General features: G+C 33.7%; 4 protein-coding genes across 10 annotated transcripts; 3 read left to right on the top strand and 1 right to left on the bottom strand.

Annotated features, from left to right (window-relative positions):
* Nucleotides 1–777, top strand: LOC123227729 (protein FLOURY 1-like). Its single transcript, XM_044652846.1, has one exon. It carries the CDS (start codon nt 1–3, stop codon nt 775–777), a length of 777 nt encoding a protein of 258 aa, XP_044508781.1.
* A 1,103-nt stretch (nt 778–1,880) lies between these two features.
* Nucleotides 1,881–11,714, top strand: LOC123227442 (methylmalonate-semialdehyde dehydrogenase [acylating], mitochondrial-like). 7 transcript variants are annotated; one of them, XM_044652239.1, is made up of 21 exons: nt 1,881–2,078; nt 2,871–2,941; nt 3,354–3,926; nt 4,062–4,156; nt 4,354–4,425; nt 4,542–4,703; nt 4,783–4,861; nt 4,942–5,096; nt 5,407–5,470; nt 6,789–6,868; nt 7,468–7,533; nt 8,423–8,473; nt 8,567–8,718; nt 8,913–9,003; nt 9,466–9,546; nt 10,019–10,096; nt 10,219–10,254; nt 10,340–10,383; nt 10,473–10,551; nt 11,157–11,229; nt 11,356–11,714. In XM_044652239.1, exons 3-21 carry the CDS (start codon nt 3,374–3,376, stop codon nt 11,508–11,510), a joined length of 2,166 nt encoding a protein of 721 aa, XP_044508174.1. In that variant the 5' UTR covers nt 1,881–2,078; nt 2,871–2,941; nt 3,354–3,373; the 3' UTR covers nt 11,511–11,714. The 7 variants fall into 7 exon arrangements, 4 of the variants coding, with proteins under 4 accessions (XP_044508174.1, XP_044508172.1, XP_044508173.1 ...); XM_044652237.1 differs by having other exon boundaries at nt 11,157–11,244; XR_006504469.1 differs by having other exon boundaries at nt 10,463–10,551; nt 11,356–11,418.
* A 1,039-nt stretch (nt 11,715–12,753) lies between these two features.
* LOC123227424 (transcription factor bHLH91-like) lies at nt 12,754–14,782 on the top strand. The gene is made up of 3 exons (XM_044652214.1): nt 12,754–13,465; nt 13,758–14,144; nt 14,571–14,782. The coding sequence occupies exons 1-3, from the start codon at nt 12,824–12,826 to the stop codon at nt 14,670–14,672; spliced, it is 1,131 nt and encodes a 376-aa protein (XP_044508149.1). The 5' UTR covers nt 12,754–12,823; the 3' UTR covers nt 14,673–14,782.
* Nucleotides 14,783–15,394: 612 nt separating this feature from the next.
* LOC123227673 (dynamin-related protein 3A) lies at nt 15,395–25,500 on the bottom strand. The gene is given in 21 exon segments (XM_044652772.1): nt 15,395–15,827; nt 15,830–15,974; nt 16,382–16,481; nt 16,622–16,674; nt 17,223–17,369; nt 17,494–17,645; nt 17,756–17,798; nt 17,976–18,071; nt 18,193–18,306; nt 19,013–19,150; nt 19,241–19,333; nt 19,482–19,574; nt 20,622–20,731; nt 20,868–20,916; nt 21,248–21,361; nt 21,631–21,690; nt 21,782–21,850; nt 22,252–22,353; nt 22,461–22,489; nt 22,573–22,855; nt 24,933–25,500. Coding segments are annotated over 21 exon segments (2,472 nt in total). The 5' UTR covers nt 25,287–25,500; the 3' UTR covers nt 15,395–15,699.
* Between the last annotated feature and the right edge of the window lie 1,159 nt (nt 25,501–26,659).

Below are 26,659 nucleotides of genomic sequence, written 5' to 3'. Positions count from 1 at the left end.
ATGGATTGTGTTTTATTTCTCAAGTCCTTGACTCAAGGGACTGATTTTGGACGTGGGTTTTTGGTGTTTGGGCGTTTGTCGCAAGTTTTTAACACTTTGTTGTTGGTTTTGATGTTGTGTTTAGGGTTTAAGTTTCTGCAATTTAGTCTGCATGGAAAGGGATTAGTTCATTTTTTTGGTTATATTAGAGGGAAATCGAGTGAGAGAAGAAATGGGTTGTGTTCATATATTGAATTTGGTGAAGAATTTGATGCAAATATTTTGTCTGGCAAATGTGTTCCACCATTGAAGCTCTTGGCTGACTCAAACTCGAAGTCGACAAATGATGTTTCGGAATCAGTAGAATGTTGTGAAGAAGATGAGTTATCCGACGTAGAATCACTAAGAAGATTAGTCAAAATGGAGAGGCAAAGGGCCAATGTGGCTTGTATGGAGCTCGAGAAGGAAAGAATGGCAGCGGCATCAGCGGCGGAAGAAGCCATGGCCATGATTTTGAGGCTGCAAAGTGAGAAAAGTTCAGCAGAAATTGAAGCCAATCGATTCCGGAGAATGGCGGAGCAGAAACAGGAGCTTGATGAAGAAGTGATTCAGTCACTGCAATGGATTGTGATGAGACATGAGTCTAAGAAGAGTTTGTTGGAGGAGAAGTTGAAGATTTATAAAGAAAAATTGAAGCAGTTTGTGAAAGAAGATTTTGAAATGGATGAATTTGAAGGAGTTGATACTGATGAAGGTGATGAGATGCTTGAATCATTTGGAATCGGAATGGATTGTTGAATATGGTAAGCTTCTTATTGTTATTGTAAATTCAATAAATATTCGATTTGGCATTTCTTTCTTTTGTCAATCTAATTACTTATTAATAATACCAACAGCTGTCACATTTCCTTATTGGACTTTATTTCCACCAATTCTAATATAGTTAGGGTTGTTGATCTCCGAATATGACTCGTAAGTAAAATAATTTTATATTTGATTTAAACTAAATTTAAATATGTTAGATTTTACATAAATTCAACATATTTATAAAGATGAATTGAGGTATATTAAAAAAAATAGATACAATATATATAAAAGCTTTTACAAAGTTTTAATTCGATTATCAAAATGTTTATATTTATAGCATTTTTACTAGTTTTTGTATAATATAAAAATAATACAATAATTTAAAATATTTTTAATACTTTATTTATGTCTTGTGTTTTTTATTTCTCTCTAGTTTTTCTTTCTCAAAATTTTAGTATTGTTATGAGAACCACAAAATAACATTCTTTTCATGTCATACAATTTTAATATAGTTCAGTCTTAAATTTATTATAAGTTTTAGATGGAAAAATCGATTAGTGATTATTATCCATTACCTGCTAACTGTTATGTTTAGTTATACTTAGAGAGGAGGTTTGAGTTTAGCAGCATAAAAATTATCATCCCTCCCTGACAACATAACATTTTATTGACTGCTTGTTTGAGCATCACTCGTCATCATTGATCAATCATGCAGAGAGAAAAAATCATAATTCTTGTTGGGTAAAAAAATACACAAATTAGAGGATTGACATAAGAGAATACGCAATTCATGTACACTGGGGAATTTTATTTCCGTTGTAAAGTTTTTTTTGATATTTTCAAGTTAATTTCCCAATTTATACTTATTTAAATCCAATGTTAAAGAATATTATATTATTTAAATAGCCTAAATATAAAATTATGTGTACATTAATAGAAAATCATCACAATAACAGTATACTTAGCTGAAATTATCGAATGATAAGTTAAGATTATCTTAAATCTATATTATAATTATCAAATATAAAGTTAATCCACTTTGAATATAAGAGGAAAATTTTTTTTTTTTTTTATGATACTTAGTTTGTTTTGACATTGACAGTAACAGTAACAGTAACAGTACACACCAAGTACAATACCATCGCGGCATACCCTTGGATCTCCTCCGTTTGTTTTTCTAAGACTCGGTGCAGTTCACTATGAGACAACACATCATTCGAGCCTAAATCAAAACTCTGCAATCCCAGAATTTTCTGTGTCAATTTGTCTGCCAATCGCCATCGCCGTGGCCAGTAAGCTTTCCCTTAACATCTCTTGTTTCGTTATCGAGAAAATTAAAAAAAGAAAAACGGAATGTTGAGAATTGTATAATCTGAATTTTAACTCGCTGCAATTGTTGTTTCGGGCTCAGTTCAAAAATGGGTCCCATTCAAAATTCAGTTTTGACAATTGTTTACTTGGATTATGTATAGTTTGCATTGCGGACTCTGATTCCCGAAATTTAATAAATATGTTGAGAGATTAAAATTGGAAGTGTTTCCCACTTAGTAATTGATTCTTTTTTTTATTTTTTTTATGTTTATTGTGTGATCAGTGGCAAGAGGAAATGTAAAGTTTTGGTTTTGATCTTCTTTTTAGTTGAGAGTTCTTTGAAATAATACCAGGTTAGGAGCATTAATTCATGGGAATGAAGAATTTCATGTAGTAAGTTGAACAGTATGACAAATCGATTAAATTTATGAAAAGACTAGAATGCCATGAGGATGCTTCACGATTGGAGTTGCTATATAACCACAATGAAAAGGCTATGCGTTTTTAGACATCCAGCTTTACTGTTTAAATTTTTTGAAATTCAGTGATCCTAAGTTGTAGCTCATGTTTTGAACTAGCTCTATAAGGTTAAAAAAATTTCTCTTTGCTTGTTTTAAAGAATCTAAAATAAAATAGAGCCAGGTGGTTTAAGGAGACATGCATCTGATTAACTATGTTTGAAATTTGTATCATCTATTACACTCATTCAAATACATTTCTGTTTATGCTTATTAGCATATATTTCTGTTTAAAGTTTTACTACTAATTTCCAGATACTAAGACCCCTTTCATGTAACTGAAAGTGAACTCTTGGAAGAGGAGGACATTGTCACTGCAGTATGAGGTGTGTGCCATTCTATTTCTGTGGTCTACATGTTATCTTACTACATTATGCCTCCATAATGAGAGGAAAAAATTATGTATACCAGATCAAAAGGTTGACCTCCAAACTTGTGGGACAAATCACATTCTCTGTGAAGAATATAATTTTCTTTTCCTTGCTTGTTTAATTTTTCTTTTTTATATTTGTCTGAAGAGAATCAATAATCTTGTTGGCAAGCTGATAGTTCTTTTTTGCAACCAAGTGTCAATAATCCTGTCATCATGAATGGCTAGTATAGTATGGATCTTTAAAACTAATTTCATTACTTTTGTAGATTTGGCTTTCATTAGTTGAATTTTGATGTGCGGATGAATAACGGGGTAAGTGATGATTATAAGGATGCGTAAAATGGTAACTTATATGTTTACTTCAGGTTATCGCATACATAATTCAATGATGGACGCTCAAAGTTCCTCAGAGTTGAATGAGGCCCCACAAATGCTTCCACCACCTCCTGGAACTTTTGTAGATCGTGAGGAACTTATCCAGCATGTCGGCGACTTTGCCGTATCCCAGGGATATGTGGTAACTATCAAGCAATCTAAGAGGGACAGGGTAGTAGTCCTTGGATGTGACAGAGGAGGTGTTTATCGTAATAGGCGGAAAACTATTGATGAGTCCTCTGCTGAAAGTATCCGCCGAAGAAAAACAGGTTCTCGACTTACCAATTGTCCTTTTGAAGCTGTTGGTAAGAAGGATGCTGGCTTGTGGATACTAACTATTAAAAATGGTACACACAACCATGAACCTTTAAAGGACATCTCAGAACATCCTTCTGCCCGACGCTTCACAGAAAGAGAAGTTTTCTTAATTAAAGAGATGACAGAAGCTGGATTAAAACCTCGCCAAATTCTTAAAAGACTGAGACAAAGCAATCCAGAGCTTTTATCAACTCCAAAACATGTTTACAATGTTAAGGCGAAGCTCCGACAAGGAAATATGACAGGTGGAATTTTTTGAAAGTGTCATCCACATGAACTTATTTCTTTTTACATTTGTTACTGCCTTTTTAATTTTTTGTGATTGTTATTGTTTCTAATTTTCTTACAATGCAGATGACTTATTTATTTATTTTTTGCAGTGAGAAACTTCAAGTCATTAGGACCTCAAAAGTCTGCTGTAAGGAATAATTATCAAGCCGTTATGGAGCCATCTTGGAGGCTACGCACCCCTCCGGTAAGCTTAGATATAATCCAACACAACTCAGTTCAACAAAGCCTTATCCCAACTACTTGGGGTAAGAAGAAAATAAAGAAATTGGATTTCTTTATCTTTATTTTTGTATAAATAGTTTGTCTTTCTCTGTCATCTTCATCATTTTGCGGTGGCATTCTCTGAACTTATAATGAATTTGTCTTGATGTTGTATGTCAGAGGGTTCCCAATCTAATTGGAGGTAGATTTGTTGATTCCCAGTCATTTGCATCTATTGATGTTATAAATCCTGTAAGGAAAATTTACCAAAATTTTCATTTTTGACTATTTTAATATATTGTGAAGTTAATAGTCATTGAAAACAATTGCGTTTTTCTTTTCCCAATTTATCTATTAAATCATGATAGGCAACGCAACTGGTCGTTTGTCAAGTCCCTTTGACCACCAATGAGGAGTTTAGAGCTGCAGTATTTGCAGCAAAGCGGGCTTTTTCATCATGGAGAAATACATCAGCTACCACTCGTCAACGCATCATGTTCAAATTTCAAGAGCTTATTCAAAGGGACATGGTAAATTTTTGAAACTTGTTCATTATTTTCATTTACTCTTAAATTTTGAGTAAAGTGAATCTTCACAAATTGGCCCCAGGATAAGCTTGCTATGAACATTACTACTGAACATGGAAAGACACTAGAAGATGCACACAACGATGTGTTGCGTGGACTTGGTTAGTGCCTTTTTTAATGCCTGAATGATTTTTCAGTTGGTAATGCTGTGCTTTAAGAAGTTTTTTATTATCCCATGTAGAAATAGTTGAACATGCTTGTGGATTGGCAACTCTTCAAATTGGGGAATACTTTTCCAATGTATCAAATGGAATTGATTCCTATAGCATCAGAGAGCCACTCGGTGTTTGTTGTGGGATTTGCTCCTTTGACTTTCCTGCTATGATCCCTTTATGGGTAAGCTTGCCATACCTCATTCTTTGTTGGCCTTTGAATCCTGAATTGTCCAACAGTGTTGATCTAGGGAGCACATGACAAGTGTATTGTGTGGGTAAGGAAATCAATTGCATGTGTTTCTTGTAATTAATAATAATTGGGAAATGCATAGAGAGTGACCATATTTTGTTAGCTTTCAGCTATTGTTTATAAAATACAAATCTTGTCATTGTTGCATAAGGGTAAACCTTATATTTTCAATGTTCTCCTGAAGGGAAAATGATTCAACCAGAGATATCACTCATTTTCTATCTCTCTGTTATATACACAGATGTTTCCTATTGCTGTCACATGTGGTAATACATTTATTTTAAAGCCTTCAGAGAGGGATCCAGGTGATTATTATGTCTTTACTCATAGTGACTTGCATCTCTAAAACTTCTCTGCTTTTTACTGCTGCAAAATCCTATTTGGCTTAGATAAAACTTTAAAATTCTTGATTGTAATTTTCTCTTCCCCTGACATTGATCATATCTTGACTCGTGCTTCAGTTCATTAAGCACTTATCTTAGAATGTTTGACTGCAAATTTTCATATTTATTTCCCCTATCTTTTGACATAATGTTATTTTTTTGTCAAAATTCATAGGATAGCTTTTTGCCTAATTGTTGAAGATATTGTATAACCATCTTAGTTGTCTCTTGTATCTTCATGGTAAGTTGCTAACTATTTTTATTTCAGTAGTAGATATTTGAAATAACACTAAGAGCAGAATCCTGTTAAGAGCTATCTTATGAATTTCTAAAGCATCTCGTTAAATTTATCATTCTGTGTTTGATATCTTTCATGTTATTAATCAGTATTAGATCATGCTATTTTGTCCTTATTGTACTCTGCTGGTCCATATTTGTATCTTTTTCATTAAATTGTCGTTCATACAATTCCTTTAGTTTCTCCAAAAAATAAATAAATAAATAAAGAAAGAAAAGAATAAAAATTTGGTCATGTTTTTTGTTAAGATAAACTGGAATGTTGTCAATCTCAATGTCTGAGCTGGTCACATTATGTGCTCTTTCTAGTCTGATTTTACTCCATCTTTCTCTTTAAACCTGTTTCTCCTTTTTGGTGTTCTCCATCTCTTCAAGCAGAATAAAACTAAATTGGATATCTTTTCTTAAACAGATGGAAAATATTCTAATAACAGTAATGCTTCTACTCAATTTAGTTTTGTAAATGCTATTTGCCAAGAGAAACAGTAGTTTGTCTATCACAATAACAATGATGTTGTTCACTTAAAATTGGGAGAAATATGGAACATTCACAAAGGAGAACAATATTCTTTCTATTTTTCTTCAAGAACATCAGGGATATGTTTGCTCTCTTCCTCTCTCATGTGAGCATTCAAGGAGAGCACAAGGGGAAAAATTTTTTATAGTTCTCAAAAGTAGGCTACTATATAGCTAGAAAATAAGACTTTTTGGTGCTCATTGCATTGTCTTCATTGAGTGAAATATATCCTCTTATCTTAATATTTTCTTCATCTCATAATAAATTGATTTCCGGACAAAGCGAAAAAGCAGAAAGAGTTATCTCCAACTACCAAGGTCATGAGGATTGTGATACAAAATGATGAAATGATGGATCTATAATGAGAATCTGTTGTGTATACTTTGTACAAAATGAGTATTCACTTGGTTTATTGGTGTTGCTTAGGTGCTGCTGTCATTCTTTCAGAGTTAGCAATGGAGGCTGGTTTGCCTAATGGAGTCTTAAATATTGTTCATGGTGCCAATGTATGTTTCGCTTGGTTGATTGTGTAATGTGTCATTTTCACATCATTATGTTTTACCGAATCGTTGATGGTTTAGTATTACTGCCGCCATATACATATATACATATATAGATAGATAGATAGATAGATGCCTAATGGAGTCTTAAATATTGTTCATGGTGCCAATGTCCTAATATATACATATCTATCTATCTATCTATCTATCTATCTATCTAGCTAGCTATCTACCTACCTACCTAATGGAGTCTTAAATATTGTTCATGGTGCCAATGTCCTAATATATATATATATTCTCCTACTGATGTTTACATGTTTTCAAGTAAAGGCAACTCTTTATACAAAGAATTGCTTGACAGAAATTTGATAAACTCTTTACATGGAATATATGTACTTCTTCATGCATTTTAGAAGTCTCACATATCATAAATAAAATTAATTTCTGTTTATTCTATTATGTGCCATAAAGTATCTGCTATCCACTTGTTAGTTTTTAATTCAACATAACTAAGCTTTGATATTTCTGATATCTGGTTTTTTTTCTAATGGATTTTTCCTTTTCCATTCATTAATTTTTCAATTTCAAATTTTGGTCGTGAGCAGGACATTTTTAATGATATCTGTGAGGATGATGATATTAAAGCTATATCATTTGTCGGTCCAAATTCTGTAAGTTATTTCATCATTGTTTACATACTGTTTTAAATGTTATATAATCTACAGTGGATTTGATTACAAATGTGAAAATTTGTGTTAAGATATTAGTTTTCTGAGTAAAATTGTTTTTGGTTCTTGAAGTTTCAGTAATTTCAATTTAATCTTTTAAGTTTTATAATCAGTTTCATCTAGTTAATGTGGACTAAGGAGTTAACATCCATTACAATTAATGGTAAATGAGGGCATCACAATTTTGTTTCTCATTTTGGAGTAAAAAAGACAGCCCATAGTGGATAAGTTATCTAAAGATTTTCATCTCTTTACATTATTTGTGGATAAAATTTGTTGAAAGACTGCAGAGAAGGTATGGGGTATTTTAGGTTGAATACTTGATTATGAGTTTGTCATAGATAAAGATCCCCAAAGACCTAATGCAATGATTAGTGACTGGATATTGTGTTATTATTCTGAGTGTGATGCGGAGGATAAAGCTTTCTGAGATGGAAGAATGGAAAACTTCTTGTGAACCGTCATTGTTCATTGTAAACTTTTGGGCCATGAAGATGTGTAAACCTGTAGCAATTTTTTGTTGGTTTGGCAAGTTGGGGCTTGCTGTAGTCCTTGGCCATTAGCATTTTATATGGTTCACCCAGTATATTGCCAATGTTTCCAACACCTGAATACTCTGATGCAGTTACAAAATTTGTGTTCAACATTTTAGAATGACTTCTTGTTACATTACAAACATAAACAATGCCAATTGATATTTTCTCATGAACATGTTGTTCAATCCACTGCTTGCTTCTTTAGTTATGAAAATTGAATTTTAAATTTATGAAGCTTTTTTCATGTTAATTCTTGTCAAGATTCTTTGATTATCTATTTGTTTTTTCCTTAAAAGGATGGTGCATATGTATATGCAAAAGCATCAGCTAAGGGGAAGCGTATTCAGGTGATTTTGTAACTTTTATGCGCAGTATGTTTGCTATTTTTCATGTGCAGTGGTTATATAGCCTAGAATTAACTAGCTTACTGCTTTCTTCAGTGCAATATTGGTTCCAAAAACCATGCAGTTGTCATGCCTGATGCAAATATGGATGCTACTTTGAATGCCCTAGTTGCTGCTGGGTTTGGTGGTGGAGGACAAAAGTGCATGGCACTCAGCACAGTCATCTTTGTTGGAAGCTTAAGTCCATGGTATGCTTGTCTTCCTTGTTAACGTGTCTTGTCTTTGTGGTTTTTCATCCATAAAAAAAGATGTTTTAAGATTTGACAGGACTCAGGTCCACTTTGTGGAGACCCTAAATCAGTAATAATATATTTTGTATGTGAATTCAATGATACGCATGATTTGGCATGTATTAAGAGTTTCTTTATGACATTTTTGCCAGGGAAGATAAACTAGTGGAACATGCCAAAGCACTCAAAGTAACAGCAGGAACTGAACCTGATGCACACCTTGGTCCAGTAATTAGCAAGCAGGTACACTCATGGATAAGCATTTTATCGATAATTATCCCTGCCAATTCTCAAGGAGAAGAACCAGAGTTTATGGACCTCTTTTAATTCAAATTACTTCCCACCTTTTCTGATTCTTAAAAGCAGGTGCATTCATGAAGTCTTCTTTTCTTGATCTATGAAGATTGGGAGGCCATTGTAGTCTATGATTGGTGTTCTTTGAATTTTTATTTCTTGTATTTGTTTGGTTTTTTAAGTAGATTGTTGTTTCACTATGTCATAATACTTTAATAAAAATTGCTTCTTGTTGCCTGTCTAATAAAAAAATAATTAATTTTTCCTATGTTGATCATTCTAGTCACCGTTTAAGGTTTAGCGGTTGCATTTTTGGGTGTATGCACTTTGCTTTTTTTAATATTCACCTTTTAATTGTTTCTATCTTCACTGATAATACTATGGTGATTTGAGGCTATTGTAACTTTACAGGTGAAGGAAAGGATGTGCAGATTGATCCAAGCAGATTTTGAAGGCGGTGCAAAACTATTGCTTGATGGGAGAAATGTATTGGTATCTGTTTTTCTTAAGCAGTTACTTTGCGGAACCTTATCTAGTCGAGTTGTTTGTTCAATATTTATTTATGTAGAAGTGAAAATTTTAAGATCTTAAAAACAAAAACTTCTGAATTATTCTCTGAAACATTTCTGGATAAACTGATTTAATCCTGAACAAATTTAAAAAAAAAAAAACCTGGTTTGTTTTCATTTGGAGTCAATTCACAACAAGGTGTTACAACAATTATCAATTAGTGTGTTCATGGATATCTATTGCTGGACAGGCATTTATCGCCATAGCAGTCAAGAGATTGTCATCATAGTGATCAGTAGACATTATCTCACTGATGGATACAATTATCAGCTTGTAGATTAGAGTGTCTCGTCCATCTGGAATAAAATTGTGTACATTTTTATTTGCCCGTTATCTGACTCAAACAAAACATCCAAGATGACTTACATAATTTTTGTTTTGAATTGACCCATAGGTTCCAGGTTATGAGCATGGTAACTTCATGGGTCCAACCATATTATCCGATGTTACAATTGATATGGTGTGTTACAAGGTATTCTATATCATGTTCTGAAAATGAACCTTGGCTAAGATATGATTTATAATGTAAGAAGATGGTCCAGTTCTGGACCCTATGATGCATTTTGTTTCCTTCTATTTCAATGGTTTGTGCAGGAGGAAATTTTTGGTCCAATTCTTCTTTGTATGAAGGTTTGCCATTTGTGTCTTTCTTCATGGGTCCATGTTGGTCTTCGGTTACTATGAAAATCTTAAGTCAGACATTTTTGCTTGTCAGGCTGACAGCATAGATGATGCCATAGAGATTGTGAATAGAAATCGGTAATGCTAAATTTTGAATTTTCTTGACCTTATTAACATAGAATCTGTAGATCATTTTAATTTATTTCTTCTATGTTAGCCTCTTACAGATATGCCAATGGAGCTTCTATATTTACCACATCCAGTGTTGCTGCTAGGAAATTTCAGTCTGAGATTCAGGTTGGACAGGTAAGCCAACCCTTTACAGTTATTCTTAGACTGCTTTTGTCTGCAATAGAAATATGAAAATTTGGAACGCTAAACCTCTTTGGGTTTGTGTTGGGGCTCATGCATTTTATTTTGTCCACTGCTAATATTTTTATGTGTTTTTTCCATTGTTGTGTGTATAGTACAATATACGATGCATATTATACGATGCAAATAAAAAACAATGCACATTTTAAGGTGTATCGAAAATTGCTGCGATGCAGTGGGTGTATACTACAATACAATACGTATCGATAATTTTATTGATATGGACCAACACATCTTTTTAAAGAAGTAATGATTTGTCATGGTGTATTTGAGAAATTTTAGAATTTTGGATGTTGGTGATATTTTTCAAGTTAATGATGTGGCAATTGATTTTTTTCAAAGACGTATTCTATAATACGATATGCAATAGAATTTAGCTTTTTGATATATGATACAATACGCTATTTGACTATTATGATTTTGTTTACTAAGTGATGGTCATGTGATGTAATTAATTCTGAGCTCTCCATACAATTGTTTTAGCCCTAGGAATTGAGAGATGGGCAATGATTCATTGACATGATTTGGTTTCGACTCAGGTTGGCATAAATGTACCTGTTTCGCAACTGCCACCCTTTTCCTCCTTTAGTAGCTCCAGAACAAGTTTCTCCGGTGATCTCAATTTTGATGGTTAACAGTTGTTCCTTCTGTTGCTATTTAATTTTACGTGTTTACAAATCTTTCCTGTAATGTTTGTCAAATAAAATTTCTGAAGTTGGAAAACTGTTTGAGTTGCAGGCAAGGTTGGGATTCAGTTTTACACCCAGACTAAAACAGTGACACAGCAATGGAAGGATTTAGTAAGCAATGACTCAACAAGTATGCAAATGCCAACTTCAAATAGCCATGGAGAATTTCTGCAACTCCAAGTTCATAGAGGTCAAAATAAGTAGACATTATTAAACCCTAATTACCTGTTCAACCAAGTAGTTGACTTGGCTTTAGGGTTAGTATAGAAGGGTTTGTAGTAGTATTAGTTACATTGTTCACATTAGTCTACCACATTTTCTTGTTTATGAATAGGAAATACATGTATATTTGGAATGAATGTATTTATCCTTCTTTTTGGCTTTAATGGGATGAATTTTGTATTCCAACTTTCTCAAAAAATTTTGAGAATCTTAAACAAAATTTGGAAGCACTCAAGATGTAATAAATTTTTTTTATAACTAGATGAATGAAAAGTTTAATTTTGATATGTAGTTAACCGATTTCAAATTTATACCTTCTTTGTTTTTTTGGGTATTCCACTTTTGCCGCTCAACCTAAAAGCACATCCAAAGTTTTATCCATGGGAAAAAAAAAAAAAAAAAAAAAAAACTTAAAACGCAGTCAAAAGAAAAAAAAAAAAGACTCGGTGTCCTGTTTTGGTAGTTGTTATTTGCAGCTTTGGGCCATTGCAAGCCCCTGTTAAAGTTACTGATTCTGACTCCAGTCAAGCACAAACCATATCATACTAAGAAATGGCATCTTCCAAGATTAGGTAGTTTGAGATGGGGTCTACACAAACACACACTCATGTACACCTCCCACCTAAACTAACATAGTCTCATTCGAATCACAAATAGTTGAATACTCCAAAGGTACATAAAAAAACCCAATAAGGCGCTATGTTTTTAGACTCGGTCAAATGTTCGGTTTGAGCTGCATGATTTATTTGGTTTAATCCTTAATCAAATCCAATTTGATAGCTTTAATTTGAATTAGATTGATTATTGATTAAATAAATAAGACTGATATTATCAAATCATTTTAACTTGATGGTTAAATTGTAATTCAATATGATTCATCCTATAAATATTATTTGATGGGTAGAATAAGTTTGACTGTTGACATGGATTAGATTGATCATTGATTAAATAAATAAATGGTATGATCATTACTGAATTAGCATGACCCGAAAGTTGAATTGTAATTTGGAGTCGCCAAATTTAACCTTGAGACAATCGCATTCGCTTTGGTTTTAAAGTGGTTCTGAGAAGCAAGTGAAAGGACAGTCCAGTGGGGCCATAGCTAGGAATCTGCGTAACAAACTGTAGAAAAAGAAAGAAAATCCATCACAAAGAAGCAAAGAAAGTAAGTCTGTTTAGATAATGTCTGCATTATTCCAAACACAATCACTCACATTCAGTTCACTCTTTCCTTTATACTATAATTGTTTTTCCCAAGTAATCTGATACTGCAGAGATCGAAAAAATATTCTAAAATGTATGAGAAAAGTGGTTGCTTTGATCCTAATAACTCCGTGGTGGAGGCTGCAGCTGATGGGTTTCCTCAAGCTGTGGACCAGAACTTGAACCTTTCTGCTCAGCAACTCCCTTATGATCACCACCAACAAGAAGCAGCAGCTGTTTCCACCATGGACATCGACATGGACATGGATATGGACCTGGAGCTTCAAAACCATCTGGCCTTCAGTAACCTTTTTATGCAACAACTAGTTGACCACCCAGATCAGCTTCTTTCATTTGATCAGCTTCAAGACGACCCACAACAAAAACAAGACCTTCTCAGTTCCTTTCACTTGCTTCCAAATCCATCCATTGACAGTACTGGTTTGAGCTTTATCGCTGACCTCCCAGCCTCAGATAGCGCATCAGTTTTGTATCATCTTAACCTGCCCCCACAGCCTCCTTTGCTCGGGGAGTTGTTCCAATCTGCACCCCGCGGCTATGGCCTGCCAAGCTCAAGAGATTCAAGCGGAGGAACGGTGTACGAAGATGAAGGAGGGATGCTGGAGTTCAGTGGGGAAGCCAGCAAGAAAACTAAGCTTACTGAGCGGGAAAGGCGAGTAAACTTGAATGATAGGTTCAAAGCCTTGGCCAATTTGGTTCCTAACCCTACCAAGGTACACCTTTCTCCCTCACTTCAATTATTTTCAACGCAAGTGTTGTGAGGATTGTGTCTTGAATCTTGTCAGGAAAGTAGTAAAGTAGGGTGCTTCACTGCTTCACTTTTAGATGGGGTAATCTCAAATAGTGAAGAGACCATGATAGAATGGCAAGGAACTATTAAGGGGTGTTATTGGTTTTTTATTTTTTAGAGCTTTTGTGATTTTTTTCATTGGAGTAAAAAGTTCTATGTTTTATTAAAATACAATCTGTTAATCCCATAACTGATGATTTTACATGCCTCAAAAGTCCGATAGGGCCTCGATCGTCGGAGATGCCATTGACTACATCAAAGGGCTTCTTAGAGAGGTCGACGAGCTCAAACAACTGGTGGACAAGAAAAGATCGGGAGGCAGAGAGAGCCGCATGAAGAGGCACAAAACAGATCCAGACGATGCCCCAGTGCAGTTCCATAATAATGGAGCTTTAAGATGCTCCTGGATTCAGAAAAAATCCAAGAATACGGAGGTTGATGTTCGAATCATTGATGACCAAGTAACCATCACTCTCCTTCAAAGAAAGAAGAGGGACTGTTTGTTGAATGTTTCCAAGGTCATTGACGAGCTTCACTTGGATCTCCACCATGTCGCCGGTGGCCACATTGGCAATCACTGCAGCTTTCTCTTTAACACAAAGGTGGTCATCTTCTCCTTGCACATTCAGGGATAACAACATTATCATGGATGGAATTATCACTTTTTTCGTGAATTTTAGGATTTTCTCTTGAAAGGATTTTACTATTAGATTTTTTTTAATTGAAATTTTAGATTTTTTTACTAAAAATTTTAAATTTTGATTTATTTAATAAAAAATCTGAAAGTTCAATCTATTCGATCTAGATGAAAGCAAACTTTTATTATTAAAGTGACTGAATTTTTATATTTTATTATTAAATGGATTAAATTTTGGATAGAAAAAACTAAACTTTTGATATTTGTTATCCAAGTTATCAAATAAATACAATTAGAATTGATCTTTTTTTAATAGACAAGTTGAGTGTCTTTAATAAAAAAAAAGATGCCATCAGTTTTATGATAAATATATTTGTAATTTTGATTGCAGATATTCCAAGGTTCTACTGTTTATGCTGGTGCCATAGCTGATAAGCTCATCGAGGTTATGGACACAGAATGTGCAGCCGTTCAACCCATAAGTAGCTGTTAAAATCAAGTCTGATTCTGATCACAGAATGTCAGTAAAATGCTAACAAAGACAAACATGATTGTGTCTTTGCTTTGTTTACTTTTTCCATGGTTAGAATGGGCTTTTGATCACTGTATGTCTTATAAGCATAACCAATTTTAAATCGAAGATGGCTGCATTCAGATCGCCATTAAAGAAAAAATATATCATATTGTTCCATGCCTTCATTTAAATACCTAAAATTGGATTCAAACTAATCAAATGAGAATATGAATTAGTTTAAGTTCAATTCGATTTTATTATGTCAAATTTAAACTGATCATGCATATATCATCAAAAAGGTCATTAACCAGATAAAAAATATTGTCAATAAAATTAATATTTCTACTAACAAAATAAATAGTTTTGTTGAGGGATTGTGGACCTTCGCGGGCTATACCATCACATGCCATTTGGGCCGGCCTTGACATGTCTGGTCGAGGTTGAATCCAACCCCTGATTTGAAGATTTGAAGGCAATTTCATAAGGAACAAGGCATTCAACATCCAATCAAATTTTTATTACAAGGAATGAATGCCAAATATTCAATTGATCCAAACAGCTATCATCCATGAAATATGCCACTTGCACATCCAATTAGATACAATGCTTCCTCATATCAACATCATGAACCAAAATACTAATACTGATAAAGCTAACGAACAATAATCTCAGCTTCCAAAATTCACTGAAAACATGTAATCGATCCTCAAAAAAGGGACAAGCAAAACCTTCCCCATAAAAAATATATATTGAAAACTATAGCATGTGGCAAATTAAGGGGTCATTTGCCCCTGTTATTGTCTCCAGAGCTTTGTAAACGATGCACTTATAACCCTATTATAAATATGAAAGTGACTAAGACGAAATCAAATGAAACTGACTCATACATTGCAAGTGAGACATTATCATCAACCACTTTATGGGAAATTTCCATGGTCTTGGGGGATTAACCAAATGGTGCAATCAAAGGAAGAGACTTTCAGAAAGACACCGACATTCAAATGGCTTACAAATCAACTGTAGGATAGGAACCTGGCATGAACATACGACCATTTCCGTTGGAATCAGTAGTAGCATAATGTGAGTGTAGCTCACCTGAGTGAGATGACTTCCTGGACTTGAGGTTTTTGGAGACGCTGAGTAGGAATCATTGGAACCACTGCTAGTAGTATACATTGATGATGTCGGTAGTCCATGGATCTTTGGCAATCCCGTTGGATCGGCACCCATATTGTATCCCCTCTCAACTGATTCAGCTTCCAATGGCAATTCATCCAAAGTCTATTGGAAAGAATAAAAATCAATACATAATCAGGGAAGTCCCACAGGATAATAATTTCAATCTTCAAGTTCCCACCATAATTTGTTTAGAGCAATACTATGCATACCAATTATGAATACACAAATGATACACATTTATGTGTTATATATGATTGGGTGTTATTTTATCCTTAATTCAAAATCACCAATCACATGATAACATACAAAAATGTATACCTATTTATATACTCAAAGTGAGTATGCATAATTTTATTGATTTGTTTAATGTCCACCAGAAAATCAAAATAAAATCTTAATTTTACCCAGTCAAAGGAAAGCAGAATACAGATGTGCGCCGAAGAACCAAAGCTTGAGAAGGAAAGCCAGTTACAGGTTTTTAACATTGAGAGGAATGTGTTCAAACATACCCGGAAAGCTTGTTGAAGAACCCGGAGTGTTTCTCGAGTGCGCTTTCTCTTCGTTGCTACCTCATCAGGCTCCTGCAACATCTCTTCAAACAGGTTCTCTCTGCATTGGAACATTAGATGCAAAGAAATCAATTATTAAGAAAGGGACAAACAATTAGATAACTCAAGAAGTTGAAAGAAGATAAGGAAGAGTAGGGACAGGGAGAGACAAAAAGAAGACATGGTTTTGATCAGAGTCACCTGTAAAGCTTTTTAATAAAGACATTATGCAGCTCACGTTTTGTATGGTTCACCTGGAGATATAAATCAATTACAGAAAAAGAAATGTCAATATCTGTGTAATAAGCTATGACTCAAGGAAGTTTCAAAACAAATATCAGAGTCAAAAACGCAAATAAAGAACATCATAATAATAATTATCCACAAGACATAGCCGCCACATTAGATTCAAAATAACTATCAAATGTAAAAGCAGGCAACAGCAGGCTTTGAAGCTAACATCAATTCATTTTAGAACAGACCAGTAAAGAACCAAGTTATGTGTATCCTATCCATTGGACTATAAATGACTAAAGAAAAAATTCATGAACTAACACAAGCCTACGAAATGTATAATGTCTTCATTGGCACATGTTGCTTTTCATCCCCACCCAAACCATATAAATGCACAACTACTTCATCCTGAGAAAAGAAGTTTATTTTGGCCACTAGAATTCGGGAGATGCTCATTAAAATTCAATCATACTTCAACAGTTTGTCTCAACATTTGGCAGAGGCATGAAAAACAGAATAGGTGCATGGAAAGAAGTAAAAGATGTCAAATAGATAACAGTTTAATTACCAGGAAATGCATAATTGCTTTAGGTACAGAATCCTCAATATTCTTCCTAACAATGTCGTAGTATGATCTCAATAGCAATTTTGTTACAACAATTTCAATAGACTCCTGCTCTGAATGGCTTTCTGAAGGCCTCAACACAGTTGGGGGCTTAAAAATATATCAAACAGATGCTTGTCAGTATGTATTCCAAAAATATATAACCATATGTATGTATTAAATGGAAACACATTTGCTAAGTCCAGTTGCTCCTGGACAGATAACCTCAAATTACCTCTCTCAGATGGATCATAGAGAAAGCTTGGTCCATGCTCTGAATGGGTTCACTGTATTGCTTGTTTGTTGAGCTCTCTTTAGTAGCAGGTGTGCGACTATCACTTCCACCAAAAATTGATGAAATCCCCCAGCTTGTACCACTTGTATTTCCTGATAAATCATAATATTGCTCACAACTTATAATCTAGTGCTTCATGAGAGTGTAGAAGAATTGACTCAGAAAATGATGAAAGTGAAATTTTTTCAAGCAAGATTATTACCAGAGGATGCAGCCTTTTCAACATCCGCCGTCGGCCGAACTCCCTGTAAGCAATCCAATGATTAATCAGACAAAATATACACTAATTGATGATTGACATTTTAAAACTGCTTCTCAACATCTAAACCAGTTACAGATATTAGAACTAAACAAACATTTACTGGGGAAGATAGAGAGAATTAGGATGATTGATCACAGAGCAAAATCAAAGTTTTCCAGACCTGATCAGCCACAATTCCATTAGCTTGTCTTGCAAGAATAGCTCGAGACTTTAAGCTTCTTTCGGATGTTGGTGCCTTATCAGACTCCACACCATCCTAATCGCCAAAAGACAGAAGTAGGGGAAACGATAAAGATTATAAATGATCTGACTAAGCAAAAACTTCACCAAATATGCAAACAAAATAACAAATAACCACTGTGTATAATTGGAATTACCTTTGGCCTCCCTAGTGGTAGAGGAATCTTAGTAGACTTAACCTGTTGCAGAGCAATCTCAACAGCCTTACTTCCACCAACAAAATTTGGATGGGAAGTATTTATATAGTCCATCTGCAAATTTGAAATGCTTATATTTTAAATCTCTACAAGTATTTGAAAAGCAAAGATAAATAAAGTTTGTGAAACATTAGTATCAGACCAGACATGTTAAAAAGCACAGATAAAGTTAAAATTAAAAATGAATAAAAATAACCACGGCAGGCAAGGAAAAAACATGCAAACACAGACAGCAAAATTAAAATGTTTGATTTTGCAAAACACAACAATTATGTCCAAAACAAATATTGCAGGGAACTGATGATCCTAATGAAAGCATTGTTTGAAAAATGGAAAAAATCATATCAATCACAGGTATTATGGACATCATAACAGCAATGAGAAAATTAACGATGTACTTTAGAAGGATTGAGTCCTTAAGTACATATGTAGATGTTTTAGATTAAGAATTTTAACTTGCACAGTGACTCTGACTCAAGTAGAAAATTCAAGAACCAGCCAACAGTGAAAATCACACACTCATAACTAAAATTAAAAACTGTTTCAAGACGTGGTTAGACAGGATAGTCCACAGTCAACTAACTCTAGTGACAAAGGATATCAATGAAAATTTAAGTTGTTGGTATTTCCCCAGTTTGTTTTATTTGAACAGGGAATTACAATGCCCCTAATCAAAAGGGATAAAATAATTAACCATCAGTATATAAAAGTTTAGAAGCACGAAACAATCAGATTTCAAGTAATCCTGGTTTCAGTATACCTCCATTTCAATAATGTGTCCAATCATTGTTTCGGAGGGTTCAAGGCCTTCACGCAGAAAGTTCCCAATAACTTCATCCATACGCTTTCTGAGAACAGGAAAGCGTTGCAGTTCATTCACAAGGCAGCGGTGGCTAATCTGGAAGGAGAATTAATTTTATCAGGACATTTGCAGCTGCAAACAGCGGTGCTGCAAGAACACAAATACAGCATGTAAGCAATGCTCTACCTTTATCAACTCATCATATATAAACCTGGCACACTGAAGACTTGGATCTAACAAACGCACAATTTGCCTTCGAACAAGAACTTCAAATGGTACCTATATACAAGTAAGAATAAAACAACTCAATAATGTGATAGAATATTCCTTGTCTAATCTAAAGTAATAATTATATATGGTTCTTCAGGAAGACAAAACTAGAACAGGAAGGGATTAATTAAACTTAGAAATAACTCATAAATCCTACTTCTGGTACAAATAGTGCAGACTTAGGACCAGTTGCATTATGAATGGCAGTCCGAATATCATCATCCGTCAAGTCCTCACATGGATCAACTTCCTGCATTGGTAATTAAGCACATCAGACCCACAGTTAATAGCAGTTGAAAAATTAGCACTACAGACTAAACCCAAAATGTACTTATTAGTGCCAACGAGATAAATCCAACAAAATCTTATTATACAAAAGAGGCAACAAGCTTGCACAGTTTTTTTTTCCCCTGTTTTGACAGAGTTATTATATGCTTGATATTTAAAAAAATCTATAAAAAGGTTAAAAAGCCATCAACAAGTAGAGCACAAAAAATTAGGTCAAGACAGCACAAAAGAAGCAAAAAATTTGAAGACAAGACCAAATTCACCAGAACTTGTAAAGAAGTCCTTAATTAACATTGTGTATCGACTAACGTCAATGAAAAAAATTGCCAGCTATTCATCCAGCTGGATCTTATTATATGAGGCAATGAAAATTGAAGAGTATTTGTTCTATGCAGGTAAATAGTAAGGGATCAATCTAACATGTGCCCCTTTTGAGACACAAGAAAAAAGGTTCTGCAAAATTAATGCACAACCCCACTAGTGAAGCATCCCTTCTGCTTCTCCTATTTCTTCTGTCTTCCTATCTCAACTAATATGAATAAAAAACTTCTAAAACGTTTCTATCCTCAACACCTGCAAAAAATTTTCTTCCAGGTAGTGTCAGTATCTAACGTAATTCTGGAGCTTAGTTTTGGTATTTTGAATACAAATTCTACCAATTTCACAATAATATTCAGATTAGATGAAATCATGTCATAAAGAATGTGAGTGCAGAAAATACTGTAGGGGAAATGAAGACAGAAAAATTAACATAAAATCTAAAACCATTTAAAATTAAAATGGTTGTCATGCTTCTCTTTTTCTATCCAACCAGCAACTGAATGAGCCATTACTTAAAGAAGAGAAATAGAGCCTAGAACTAATAAATAGCTTAAAAATGAATGTTCAAGTTAAGAGTTAATGTTGCAATAGAACTAATACATAAAGAAGACAACCAAATAAATTAAACTCTAATATGGAGGGTCGAACTCCAATTAAACAAAAAAATTTCATGTATGACCATGCACACCTCTAAACTCTTCACAAAAATTGATTGAAATATATAATGTATTCTTGCTCCACCAGAAAGCTCGGATGTTGACATTTCTTCATTCTTTCCCTCTACCATTGAAGAAAATGCTGTTGCCAACTAAATAGTCAGGTTAGGCACAACAAAATATAGTAAAACACAAGATAGAAGCACAGTTAAAACATTTATTAAAGAAAGAAAAGAATCCTATACAGAAAAACTCAAGTAGGCATAAACATACTCTACCTTCAGAGTATTTAGAAAGAATGTTCAGGAGTAGAGCTCCCTGACCAGCCTATAACATACAAAAATTGACAAGAACTAATTAGTACAAACACATAGTATACATCAGCCAATGGAAATGAAGGTCTACAGTGTCAAAGACAGTAAGAGAAAAAATTATGCATGATCAAAGATGTCAACGTCTAGAAATTAAAGAACAAATAATGAACCTCAAGTAATGGCCACTGTACCAAATACAACAATATAGTTAAGTTTTCACAAAATTCCAGACTAAGAGTCCACTTTTTCTTTTAGAAGAATTCATGTCTTTGTAACTGAACATAAGGAACGAATGGTCAGTTACCAAAAAAAAGAAAAACTCCTGCAAAAAAATCATTACATACCTTTGACTCTGTGATTTCTCCATAGCTTGCATGCTCCTTTGCAACAGAAACCAGGGCAGTGCTTATGCGTGACTTTAGGCCCGGAAGTATGGCCTTGATATGTTGTACTAGAATCTGCAAAGACAATAGTTCAACCAAGGGATTTGAAGAACATTAACACTGCCTGTGTGGGGCTACATCTATATTATTCCGATACACAACCAACTCCATCTAGCCAGAGGGTAAGCTAAATTGAGTTAAACTTAGATTTAAAAAATTCTGGAAGGAAATTTCCATATATAAAAGACTCTGAAAGTGACACATTAATATAGCATATAATCCAAAATAACCAATTATGTTAATTTAGAATTTTGGGATTTTAGAGAGAGAATCAAATTTTATACCTGGTTCAATTTTTTTGCTAACTGAGGAACACCACAACGATCTGCTAAACCATTATATACCTGAGCATAAACAATATAATGAATGAACAACTTCACAATGGCATCCAACACCAAAGTCGTGAATAAAAATCTAAAGGTAGTAAAGTCATACTGGTCGACTGCGAAAGAACTTTTCCTCAGCCACTAGTGCATCCTTGATACTTCGATTGTGAATTATATCCTGAATTGAGAGGATCAATTAACAGTCCAGTAAAAATCATAGTCTACTGATAATACAGATTGAAGACACAATTAAAAGGTAATAATAGAAAACTACAATAAATCAACAGCATAATAATAAAAACAGCCAGAAATTAAAAGAGTCAAAACAATTACAATATTTGTAGTGGCAGCAACAGTAAAAAATAATAATAGCACAAAAGAAAAGTACATTGCATACAACATCATTTGGCCGGGTATTGTTTAAAAACTCAAAAAAATGGAAAATAAGTTAATAAATGAAATTACATTTAATTTGTAATGAGCCAAAACAAGCCAGTCTGAACTTCATAAAAAATAAACAAATTAACAGATAAAACAAAATTAGGTAGCACCACTATTCCAATAAGATCATGAAGTTACCTCCTGACTACGATTCACAACACCTACGTAACCAAGGCGAAGTGGAATTACTTTACCAAGCAACAAATTACGGGCATCGGTACCTCTGTCCATAATATCCAACTGAAGTAACAGGGAAAATACGCCAAAACTTATTAGAGAACAAAAACTCCAGCAGATTTCACTCACACAGCAAATAAAGAAAGCCCAATTTATGCCAAAGTATTCACCTTCGTGATTACGCCAATGGTTCTGTAACCTGGAAGCAGAAATATGACATATAAGTGAAAACTGAATAGATATGGAATGCTAACCCACAATGTCTTTTGAAAGCAGAGTTACCATCTGGATCAGCCATTCCAGCAATTTGAAGAGCATCTGAGTTTGCTAGATCAGAATTTGCAGGTGTAACAGCTAGAATAAGACAGCTTGGTTGTTTGATGTATGACATAATCATTGTTCTGATTCGTGCTTCAATATCAGCAGGCTGCTCACCCACAGGAACCTTTGTTATACCAGGCAGATCAACAAGTGTGATATCAAGAACATGAGGAGAAAAAATCTTCAACCGAATTTGCTTGTCTGATACACCTTTGTTTCCTCCTGCTTCCTTATTTGTTTGAGCCTATAGCCAATACAAATTATAACGAAAAAAAAAAGAGAGAGAGAGGACAAGAAGAAGACAATTAAAAAATGGAAAAGCATAAAATCTTTCCAAAAACAATTTCAATGCAAAATAACAAGTGTTCAATGCAAGTTTTAACTACAGAAAATATATCAATAAGAATAACTCTCTTTTAACTCATTAGACATTTACCACCTGAACTTTCACACACCATCTTAGCTATATCAACAACATCAATATGTCAGAGCCCCTCAGTGATCCTTGATTCAGGCATTAAAAACCACTTTATATACTAAAATTCATTACAAAAACTTCGGAAAGTTTAGTGTTGTACAGGTTAAGAATGTGTTTAAGTTGCAAATTTTCTATCCACTTCAGTAAAAGTTTCTAGCATCAAAGTTTCCTAAATAGCTTCCATTGACAGTGACTAGATTGAGTCCTCCTTCAATGGGAAGTCCAAATTCATCAGTTTTGAAGTCCCTCCAAAACTACTATGTTGAAAGTCCCCTTAAAAAATCAATATTTCAACTTTCATCTCATCTCTTCCAACCAGATGACAGTCATAAAGTAATCAAGCTCCGAAAATAAGTTAGTCAAACAATCAATAAAGTGGGGCTTGTAAGTTTCCTATGCCATCACAAACCCTGACAATTGAGCAAAAATAAGCCTAACCATCATACAGTTAAATTTCATTTCTTTGCTCTTCCTATCTTGCCTTAGATGGCAAAAAAGACTGCAAACACTGAGATTCCAATTTCCAAGAGAGCATAATTTGATGGAAGTCCTCTTCTATGCCATTACAGGCTCCTACTTACATTTAACAAACAAAGGATGTTTACATAATTAACATCGGCAGCAGAAGAAGCAATGAAAATAATATGTTGGGAGTTGTGTTTTTTGAGGTCAATGCTTATGAAAAAATTTCTGAATACAGATTCCCTACAAATATAAATATGATTTCTTTTTCAAAATGCTGAATGCATGCATAAACATCCAAATCTGAATAACTATGGCATGGCACTAAAAATAGGAAACAATAAACTTTTATCAAATTGCAGAACCAATAGACTTCCAAGAAATAGAAGCAAGCCCCTAATAAACCACATTATTTGTTCTAGCTATTGAAAGTCCACCCTTAACTGAGCAGGGCCTCTAATTGAAGGTGATACTACAGGACAGTGATTCTTTGATTATTAACCAAAGCCAAATCTACCATAGATTTGAGATAAGTTGGTGCAAAACAAATGTTAGTTGCGCTACCATTTGTCCCTTCAATCTCCTCAAATATAAACTTCTTAAATTGCCAACACTATGCTCAGATCCAATAAGGTCTCTTAAACAAGTTAATGGGCTGCTCTCAATATCAATCACTTAGATTCTCGTTAATCTCCACCACTTATTGGTAATATGACACCAGTTGAGAACAAATCTCAAACTCCTGCTCCCTCTTACAATAGGCAAGAGAAACAAGAAATAGTGAAACTTAAGGGACCACACAGTGAATGTATTAAGTCCTTCTGGCCAGTTCGAGTGAGCTCAGAAGGCTTCAGCTCACTGTTTCATCACAAGCTACACCACCTATGAAATGTTGAGAGGTGTATGAGAGTGAATTACGGGTGAAAGCACCTAAGGATCAGTGAGAAAGGAAAAGAGATGACAATGTCAAAAACTAGAGTGCTATAGAACGAGAGAACACTGACCAAGACCAAATTTGATATTCTACAATCCCATGTTAGGTTGAGTAAAATTGGCATTTACCCTGTATAATGTTATCGGATCATGTTCTAATTCTCTTCTGCTTTAGCCCACCTTAAAAGCTCTCAAAATACACACTAAAATAAAATACTTGCAACAGCCTTCAATAAGCTCAACTGCTTCACGCGTCAACCATACAATGTTAAATTTTGGCATACAAGAGCTCCCCATTTTAAATCAATACAATAGCTCCAGCTTAACCAAGACCAGGTAAATGCCGGCTTTGAACAAGAAATTTCAATACAACCAAAACAACATGACACTTAATGATGACACTTTAACTTCTTCACTTTAAACATAAAGAAGGAATTAAAGTTCGTACCTCAATCTCTCTCCTGATCTCCGAAAAATCATAAAACCTCTTCCCAGGCAAGTGCAAAAACTCACCGTACTCTTCATCGTTCTTAATCTGAATAAGTTGAAGCACAAGCGGACGGCGCGTACAAATATCATTTCCACGCGGCAGAAAATCGCGACCGACAAGAGCTTCTAGTACACTGGACTTGCCGCTGCTTTGACTACCGACCACCGCCACTTGCGGGAGCTCGATCGTGGACTGACTCCCGAGCTGAGCGAAGATGTCCTGTAGCTTATTTACTATAGGTATGACGGAGCCTCCTAGCGGCACAGTGGCCGCCGTTGACTGCTGTGGAAACGGCGCAGGTTCTTCAGCCATGAGTTGTGTGTGTGGATCAGGAAGGTAGGGTTTTGGAAATTCGAATTTCAGAGAGAGAAAGTGCCAGTGAGAGAAAAAAAGAGATCTTGAATGTGTGTGATTAAGTCGAGTGACGCGAAGGGCAGAAGGATAGGATGAACGGTGGGTGTTGAGGGCGTTAAACTGCGCACCGTTGATCTTGTGAAGAGAAGGGAAGACGGCGACTGATTTTTTTAAATTGTTTTAAAAAATTAGCTTGCAATAGTAATTTGATTTAATTTAACGTTAAGTTAACTTAAATTAAAAGGATCTGTTAGTTTTTCAAATTCAATTAAACTCAAAGCTGAAAAAGTTTCATTAGATTCAATTTGTGAGATAAATGATAATTTAATTTAGTTTAATTTTGATTATATTAATTAATTATCAAAATAATATTATTTTACTTATTATCTAATAAGATCTCACTCGAAAAAATATGAATTTAAATAAGAAAACTCATTAAACCATCAACATTTACTTATTTTTCCACCTTAAGTTTTTGGTTTATTATGCCATAGAAAAGATGAGCATATTGTAGGATTTCAATGTATATCCTAAACTTTACTTTGATATTTAAAATTTCATTTGAAAATAAATATTATACTATAAATTATTGAGATTGTAATTATTATTTTAATTATATAAGGTGAATATAATATTTTTTTAAATAATATAAGAAAAAATATTTATTTACAATAATAAGTTTAATAAATAATATTTATACTCATTCAATATTGTTTATGATCCATTCTAATAAAAGTGTTTTTATAATATTTTAAGCCTTAAGGGCAAAAGAACAGTTAATCCAACAAAAAGGTTATTGTAAAAATTAATTACAATTTATCATAACATTCAAATAAAATAACATAAATATTATTTGTGTTAATTCTTAGTAAGTTTTATATATGAATAAAAAAATATTTTTTTTAAAACTTAAAAAATAGAAATCTATCACTGTACTGTATCAAATGGGTCAAAAACACTCATTTAACAAATATAAATTAACAATAACTTATATATCTCATATTTGAATGCCCAAATTACTTGTTTTCACCCAAGGTAGGGGGGAATTTCAAAGTTGTATCTTTCAATTTTAAAAAGTTTAAATATCTATTTATAAATAAATTTTTATTAAAAGTTTTCAGTTTTGATTAAAAGAAAAATTATAATTTAATAATAATATTTAAAAAAATAAAATTTTATATTATATTATTTTTTATTTAAAAAATTAATAATTTTTCTTATAAAATTAAGTTTTAAAAATAACATTTTTTCTTTATCTAATATTTCAAATTTTTTCAATAATTTTTCAATAAATAATGATTAACCTCTCTTTCTTATAATGATGTCTTTTC

The sequence above is a fragment of the Mangifera indica genome, chromosome 10 (genome assembly GCF_011075055.1).
Source record: "Mangifera indica cultivar Alphonso chromosome 10, CATAS_Mindica_2.1, whole genome shotgun sequence".
In the NCBI taxonomy this organism is placed as follows: Eukaryota; Viridiplantae; Streptophyta; class Magnoliopsida; order Sapindales; family Anacardiaceae; genus Mangifera; species Mangifera indica.
This window is presented reverse-complemented; position numbering and strand designations above follow the sequence as displayed.